Raw genomic sequence first — 8,921 nt, forward strand, 5'->3', positions numbered from 1 at the left:
TAATCCCTCATAAACAACAATCCACCCCAAACCCTTTTAAGGGAACAACCTACAAATTTTTAAAGTTAGGGGATTGCTACTTGGAAAAGTTAGCAATAATCCCTAAATAAAATTAGCTGCCATTGTGCCATGCTTTATACTTCATGCCACCTTCTAGTGACATTCACCCACATATATATTATCTAGGTGAGGAATATGGCCTTGTTGAAATGAGCTCTATTCTCAGGGAATTGGTCATGATATGATTGCATGAGCAAGTGATGTAACAAAAAAGTGGATCAAATCATCGAAAAGCATCTTAAGGTCCATCCCCATACTCTCCACCCTTATGGTAGTCAATATATCCAAGAAAACTACCATTTGGATCTCATGCCTGAGGGACTGTTATCTACACAAGCTACCATTTTAAGCATGTATTTAGGCTTTCTACTATCCGATTTGAACTGTGTTCCTGCACCAAACAGTGCCATATGAAAATAAATAAATACATCACTTGCACCGAGTAGTGTTTCACGATAATCAACAGAGTTTTCATCAAATGTTATATAAAGTCAACACCGACCACTTGTATACACATTGTGATATACATGATACTAACAACTCAAGAAATTCAGGCAATTCTTGTCACAGTATATTTATAATGAACAGGGACTAACTGACAACTGTTAGAAAGCTCTTAGTTGATATACAATGCATGAAGCTCATTTATGATATCTTACAAATTCAAGGCAAATAGACAGAATATGATACTCAGATTATTGAAGCTAATACAAGACATTTATCCAGAGTTTCTCGGACTTGATTCAACTTAAGAAGACATATTGGGAAATTCCTAGAAACCAGATCAGGTTTGATTCCTCTCAAGTCTAATGGGCATCTAACAAGGTCAAAATGAACCAAGTCTAAAGTGGTCATCACTTCTACCTAAATTAGTGTTTCGATTCTAGAAAAAAATTATAAAGATATTCATCGATTCTCACCATGATGCTTCTTTCAAAGTTCTCTTTCCAAGTGTAATTACAGTCCAACATGGGATCTTCGAGCAAAGTCAATGAGCACGGGAATCACTGTCTACATTACATTACAGGGAATATGAAACAAAAAGTTGATCGTGTTCATCCACGTATATAGAGCTACTCGCACTTTATTGAGCGGTATATATGGCGGACAAATAGTAAAGAAGCACGGAAACCAACTGTTCCGAGCATGAGAAAGAAACCATAGCATATGCAAGACATGTAGCCAAAGAAAAAAGATGTTTGCATGAAGCCTGTCATATCTGATCGTGCAAAATAATAGTAGACACAGTATCCAAAGATGAAAACACCAGTTGATCCTCCACATAACACAGACCTGCAGCAAAATTCCAAGATTTAGTCAACAGCATGGAAAATAAATTGATTTGAATAACTGAAATGGCAATAATAGCAGTACATATCACACCTAAAACAACATCTATCATAAGGAAAAACAAAAGCTATCTGAAAGTATAATGCACACCTCCACCACCACTGATGATCCTCAACAGCAAGCTGGAAGTAAGTCAACGCAATTGTAATAAATGCTGTTACAATAATAAGGATAATGAATACAATGGAAAGGATGCTGTAGATTGTGTAAATCTTGTGACCCCACAAGCTGGCAAAAATATAGTACAGCTCAATGTATATGGCACTGAATGGCAAAAATCCAGCCATTGCCATCTGAGGAGCTGTCCCTCTGTACCATGGCAAAGGAGGAATCTCTCTGGGATACTTTGTAGTACGGCAAGGAGCTTGAAACTCAGCCCTGCTGTTTTTCCCAGCAATACCACCCAACACGAGCAAAGGAGAGGTGACAAGTGTCCAGATAAGCAAAATAACAAGAATTGTTCCAAATGGCAATGCAGCAGTTGCATTGTAAGCTATAGCAACTGTGTTCAAAAAGCAGAAGGTTAAGAACAGAGGCCCACAAAACAGACAACCTGTCAACAACAGATTGCGTACCTGTCATGAAAAATATTTGAGACGTTAAAATTGGAGGAACCAAAGACATTAAAGACTAATAGTTCCAAAAAATCAATAACAAGGAGAATTGATATTCAAAAGTAGTTACCCAGTTTGTTCCGTCAAGTTGACGATAGAAGGAGGCTGCAGTATATCCTGCAATTCCAGATGTAAGAGCATATATAACCACAAGGGCAGTATAGAGAGCTCCCCTGTTGTATGGATAGAAAACACCAACCAATGCAAGCATAAAAATGAAGATAGCACTGCAACAAAGACATGAGACTTAATCAGAAAATACAAAACAATCATCGTCATACTCCAGGGAAGTTTAAACTTTCATGTTTTGAAGCAACAATCTCCTATCATCAGAAACTCAAACTCTAAATAATTACAGAATTGAAGAAGGCATTCTACAAAAGAACATACAGTGCCAATAGCTGAGTGCCAGAACCAAGAACAGCAGAAAATAGAGACTTGTGAGGAGGATATCTAAATACATCTCCATGGATGTATTTCCATCCTGTCTCCTCTTGTTCATCAGCTGTCTCCTCATCATGGGAGTATCTTCAAATTCATTAAAGGGCACAAAAAGAAATGTTAGTATACAAAAATAAGCCTTGCAAAGATAACTCGCCTGCTAAAGAAAAAGTCTTACAATAAACCAGACATTACTATTTCTTTAGATTTGAATGTAACAAAGCAAACCCTCACTTGATAAAATCATTCTTGAGAACACGCATAAGAATTGTTGCTAGAAATCCTGTTAGGAGCAGTACGGTCACACAAGAATTGATAATAGAGAACCAGTGGATTTCCAAATGTTGGGGCAAAGATGAAGACTTTGAATATACATCCATCCGGCGCTTAAAAGGAACGTCAGTTTCTGCCCACTTCACTGAGTACACAAATTCAACTTCAACCTCCTTGTCCTCAGTAATGTCAACGGTGAAACTTGGATCAGTGCGTACACTGATTTCAATGACACGATCTTTATTGAATTTAATATCAAAATGGAGATGTGTAAAAAGTAAATATCTCTGATTAGTATTACTTTCCTTTTCGACCTTTCCAATGAAACCCCAAAGAGGCAAATCATCATAATACATCTGAAAGTAATAAGAATTCTTGACAGCTTCCCTAAACTTAGCCACCTGTTCTGTTGTCAATTTCTTCTTGCAAAGAGCAGACTCTTTGTCCACATTAAAATCAAGCTTATATTGAGCATCAACCATACGATCACCATTCAACACCTCCCCTAAATCTTCCCGTTTCTCAGTCATGTGTTCTGCAATGTTGAATCAGTACAAAAAACACCTCTCAAGTTCATATAATACAAAAAGAACAATGGAAGTAAATTTCCAAAACATAATAAATAAATAAATTTGAAACTGACAGAAGAAGAAAAGATGTTGAGTTTGTACTAACCTGGCGTGCAAAATGGCAAGTCAAAATACCGATATGTTTCACTGTAGAATCACAAAGTAACAATAAACAAATTACATGTATATTAAACTAAGAATCTCCAAGTCAAGCCACGGCAGAAATACTCATATTTGAATTAAAGTGATAAGATTTATCGAAAACAAGCTTGTGGGTTTATTGGTCATTGGTCAATATTCACAAATCCAATCCCTATGAATTCATCCTATAGATATCTTACAGGCCCCTCAAGCAAAATGAAAACTGAATGGGATGTGGAAAAAAAGATGTCAAATATCAAGGGAACCATCTGACAAGAATTGGCTCCTAAATATAAAAGAATTCTTTCTTACTAGAAGAAAAAAGCTTAGTCTTGTTTAAAAAGGATTGTAGTAACTTAATTACAACATCGCTGATCTAGATATTGTGTTAAGATTTTCATTAAAACCAATCTAGATAACAGTCTATTACGACTCTGCACTTCAAGAGGGGCTAAAGAAGATAGAATGCAGTCATTTGTTCTTCCAGTGCATATACAGCAGGCACTTTACACACAACACACTATACCCTCAAAACTGTAACTCATGATTCCATGAGCGCAAAGCAAACAAAAATTTTTAATACTAGAAATTACAGGTATTCTAATTTACAACATAAAATCTTCCCCAACCACAATTCTGACAAAACAATCCACCACACCAAGACAGGAAACATCAACAAAATAGAAGACACCGATCGATACCACATATAGAGTGAAACTTCAAAGCAGCTTGCAATTAGTCACTATATATACACAGCCTCAAATGATATTCTTTATAAACAAAGTATGAAAAACTGGATTGTTAACAATAGAAGTCAATTATCTGTTGTCCCCACCCCATCATTTTGAAGATCTATAGAACACTTGAGCTGTATGGTAAAAAAGGTGTACCAAACCTCGCAGCCACTACAGCACAAAGCATATATAGTATGTACTACATGATTATTCTTATAGTCACACAATTTGGACCTGGCAACAACTGAGCAAATCTCAGCTAATTAAAAAGTCAGGGAACCGAAATTCGGCAAATCTGGGCAGTACTCAACACAATTCATCAAAATTGGGCAATAACTTGCCCAGCTTGACCAAAAGGAGGTGAATATTGACCAAAGTCGAATCAGCTCACGAAGTTGATTCAGTGAGTACATGTCATTCCAGGCAAGTCCTCTTAGAAATTATATTTCTCTATAGTTACCCCAAAGACCAATGCACTACGTAAAGATATGAAAGAAATTCTTTGTTTGCATGACATGAACATGTACCCAATCGAATATTGAGACACTTCGGTCTTCGCATGACTCATATCAATAATTAGACTATTCCCAATACATCGTAATGGCAGATTCTATATACGATGATCAAACAATAGAATGGACCATATTTTGATTGAACAATGGTGATTCTTCAATCAGAAGATCTCTAGCCACAAAGTAATCATTTAGTTAATACAGAGGATATATTTGCCATAATAAGTATATAATTATATGAAAAGATAATCATTTCAATAAAATGAAAGATGTATAAACATTGTAATAGAACCTCTTAGTTAATAATTATGACTCACAACCACATCCTTTATAATAGTATAATTGTTATTATTATTTGTTAATTAATATATAGGGAGTACATATGTACATCACATGTCTTCCTCTCTTGAGTTGTGCCAACCTAGAAGCATAATTTGAAAAGGCTTGTGTCCTTTTGACAGTGATATATCATATTCTTTATGTAATAAAGGTTGTCATCTTGCTCAAACAGGTTGGATACAATGGTAGAACTGGAAAGTGAGGATCTTTTCACTGTTCGCGCAAGGTTCAACTCCTGTGAGGGCCTAGCCCTGAAGCCATGGGGACACCTTGAGGTAGTGGTCGAATGTGTGGTTGCACTCAGAGAGACTACACTAAAAATGATCCCATGATCGATGCACACATAAGTGGATCAAAGCCCACCCCCCCTGTCTTTCTTTTTAAAGTCAACTGGATATAGCTTCGTTGGTTGGGAGAAATGTTGTTGTCCTCCTCAACCAGTTTCAGTTCCTGCATTTGACATGTTGAGCCCACAATAAGTATATCCTTGTAATGGCTTCAGACCTTGTTGTCCGAGAGTACTCCTCATATGAAATATAAAGATATTTCTTAAAGGAACTACAAAAAAAAAAAAAAATTGTCATCTTATACATAGCTCTCAAATTATCCATAACTGGAGAAAGCATATTCCTCTCACCATCGATAAAGTGCCATAAATTCGACATTGATCTGGATGACAGATTCTTGAAATTGCTTTCAGTGAACACGGAATCCTCCACTCATACTTGTCATCAAATTACTAAAACAGGAATTTATTGTTGGATGTTTTGATATGTTGTCCACCAATCTTCAAATGTTTTGAATTCTTGTTGATTATTTGGTGAGATAAAAAATATCAAAGAATTTCCCATACAGATCAAGGATTAAATGCACATCATTCAATACTTGAACTGATATATGCCATCTACTGGTGGTGTGATTGTAAACACGTAGCTACTACTAGGTGTTGATCAAATAATCACAAATAATAATTTGAGAATAAGCATTGTTTTCAGTATCTTCTTCATCGCTGGACAAGGAATCAGGACATACTACTCTAAAGTCATAGACCCTCGAATATGATATGACAACGCTACAAACTTGATTCTTCATCCAGGGATGGTGACTCTTCACCCTTGGCCTAAGGAGTATATACGTCTAAATATGTCTTTATGACCTTCTCCATATATTTCAAATTGAATATTTAACAAATGGCTGGGACTCCTTATATTACAAATTGAATATTTAGCAAATGGCTAACAAAGAAAGAATAAGGTACCTTTAAGATGTTGTTAACGGATTCAAGTTGCATAGAGGTCTTTTCTTGCTCTCTGTTTATCACAACATCCCTGACCATAACCTTGTTCACGAGTATTAAGAGCAAATATTATGGGTATATTGCAATTTTAAATATCGGTCGATTTACAATCTCCAATGTCCTTCACAAGTGAACAATGTATGACACGAGTGATAGGACTGGCAAGAGAAATGACATGCAGTGACTGTGAACAATGAATTGATGCCATAAAAGGATAAATGATGCAAAGCTTATCTCTCCTCAGAAATGTAGGTTGCCAACAACATAGGGGCTAGATGTGGGTTGCAAGATAGAAGGCAGGTAGGAAAGGCACAGGAAACAAAAAAATAAATTCACATGTCAACAGGAATTAGGAGATGGTATAGAAAGAAAAAAAGGTGGAGAGAATGGAAGAGAAATACAATAATTGAATTACAATTGTTGTGGATGACATATCTGGAGTGGTCTAATGGAAAAGGAAAAAAATGCTGGGAAAGAAAATAGAAGGGTTAGTACTTAGAAGTCAATTTTTAAAAAGGGGCAAGCAGGAAGAAAACACAGCTGCAAGGGGAATGACAAAAAAATGTAAACGTGTAAAGTAGCAGAAAAATTTAGTCTGAGGAGCAGAATTGGCTTGTAGCAAAACTCCCAGTCACTACAATTCAATGTGGGGATACTACAAGATTAATACAAATATATATCTCCATATGATAACAAGTATACATCTAATACGAGGACTAATAATACAAATAAAATGCAGGAGTATAAATATTGAAATGGCACCGCTTTGTGGATAGTTGTCAATCATAACCATAACCTTTACAGCAATTTTTTTAATATTGTTATTATTTATTAATTAAAGTGTGAGAAGTGAGATGCATTTTACAGCATAGGCAGGGGTCAGCTTGATCCATTAACTATTTTCATTTGTGTTGCGTGTGCTACTGAGTAACAGTCCATTCAATCTAGAGGGTGCATTGAGTGTATTCTATACAGACACCAGCAGAGACCCATCTAAACTTGGGTCTCATATGCACCTCCAGGTGCCAAAAGCTTAAGGATGCATATCTCAAGTTCACACAAATGATCAACGTATCAGAAATATTGGAGGATGAGATATGTAACCATGATATGCACAACCAACCTGGATTTAGATAGATTTGTGCTAGTGGATAATTGCACCAGGAGAAGCAAGATGCATTTTACAGCCTGGCTGGGAATGGGGCTGTCCCATTAACTCTGTCCGTACCAGTATATTGAATGTAGACAATGGATTTGGTGCAATGAATATGGGCAATAACACAAACACGTCTAAACTTGGGTCCAATATCCACCTTGAGATTGTAAATCTTGACAATACATAGCTCAAGTCACAACGGGATGAAAAATAAATCTTGGAACTTGGGATATGAAACCTCGAAGTGCATATCAGACCTGGGTTTACATGGATCTGTGCTACTTAATTCTCCAACAAAAACGAGTCACACAACCTGAATGGGGATGGCAGTGGGGCTGATCCGTCCAGTATTCATGTGTGTGGTGAGGCCGTGTGAGTAACAGTACATCCAGTGAATTGAAGGCAGACACTAGCGCAAACCCACCTTTAAATTTGGGTTTGAAAGATGCCTCGGGGTTGTGACCCTTCGGGATCTAGTGTAACCTCGAGCTCCATAACTTCAAGGTGCATATTGAACCAGGGTTTAGATGGGTTTGTGCTAGTTAAAATATTAAAGCCAGCTGCGAAAACCTTGTGGAACCCCCACAGGAAAACAAAAAATATGACCGAATGCCAGCAGACAACCTTAGAAGTTAGATAGCCTAATGGCTTTTAAGTGGGAATCACCAGGTCAATCTCCATGGAGATTCGGACCCCGACACCAGCACAGACCACAGAAACATATATCTGTGAGACCAATATCGATTATCTCACAAGATTACGGCGCCCATTTACTAAGAAACAATCAATACACTCTGCAGTCCTCTGTTCTTACAAGTATGAATCAGAAGCGCACATGGATAGATTGATAATAGATCTCAAACGTGAAGAACCCGGAAATCCTAATACAAGAAATCAAAGAAAGGTTCTGGGATTACAGACAATAATGGGCTGAAGATAAGTACCTTGGATTCTGAAAGGGTCCAACCTTGTTTGCATAGAGGGGCACATGATCCCCTTTGCTGTATTTGTGATCAGAGTAATCGCCTTGTACTTGAGCACTCCATGCCAGTGCTATCAGCAGCAGCAACATAGGAGACCTCATGGCATCACCCAGATCTGGAGAAGCACCAGAAGTTAATGTAACCAGGCTCCAAACCTTCGTGAGTGGCTTCTAGCCAGATTATTCATGAAGCCAAATGAGAGGGTGAGATGGCTCATATTGTAGACCGCACCTATTGAAAACAAATAAAATTAAACAAACACCCAAAGTCTTCTCCGGACCTGGAAACCATCAAATCTAAATATTTAATTATATTTATTTTTATTAATAAATATACTATAGTATTATATAAGTTATTAAGGTTTATTTTGGGGGTGGGAGTTATTAACATTTATTTTGGGGGGAGTTATTAACGTTTATTTTAATTTACCTAAACTTTATATAAAGGTGTAA

General features: G+C 36.9%; 1 protein-coding gene across 1 annotated transcript; it reads right to left on the reverse strand.

Moving 5' to 3' along the window:
- Positions 1–733: 733 nt before the first annotated feature.
- On the reverse strand, positions 734–8,714 carry LOC149156844 (transmembrane 9 superfamily member 2-like). The gene is made up of 7 exons (XM_089438675.1): positions 8,431–8,714; positions 3,414–3,454; positions 2,700–3,273; positions 2,415–2,552; positions 2,095–2,251; positions 1,501–1,985; positions 734–1,353 (listed from the first exon to the last, which is right to left on the reverse strand). The coding sequence occupies exons 1-7, from the start codon at positions 8,568–8,570 to the stop codon at positions 1,134–1,136; spliced, it is 1,755 nt and encodes a 584-aa protein (XP_089294801.1). The 5' UTR covers positions 8,571–8,714; the 3' UTR covers positions 734–1,133.
- Between the last annotated feature and the right edge of the window lie 207 nt (positions 8,715–8,921).

This window comes from Pinus tabuliformis, chromosome 9, assembly GCF_031772625.1.
Source record: "Pinus tabuliformis cultivar Carrire ecotype Pingquan chromosome 9, CPIR1, whole genome shotgun sequence".
Classification (NCBI taxonomy): domain Eukaryota; kingdom Viridiplantae; phylum Streptophyta; class Pinopsida; order Pinales; family Pinaceae; genus Pinus; species Pinus tabuliformis.

Bases quoted from the DNA above. Each gene is read 5' to 3' on its own strand.
- LOC149156844 (XM_089438675.1), bottom strand. From the start codon at position 8,570: ATGAGGTCTCCTATGTTGCTGCTGCTGATAGCACTGGCATGGAGTGCT. The intron at 3,455-8,430 runs GTACTTATCTTC...GTGATTCTACAG, and splicing joins GGACCCTTTCAGAATCCAAG to TGAAACATATCGGTATTTTG. The intron at 3,274-3,413 runs GTTAGTACAAAC...TCAACATTGCAG, and splicing joins CTTGCCATTTTGCACGCCAG to AACACATGACTGAGAAACGG.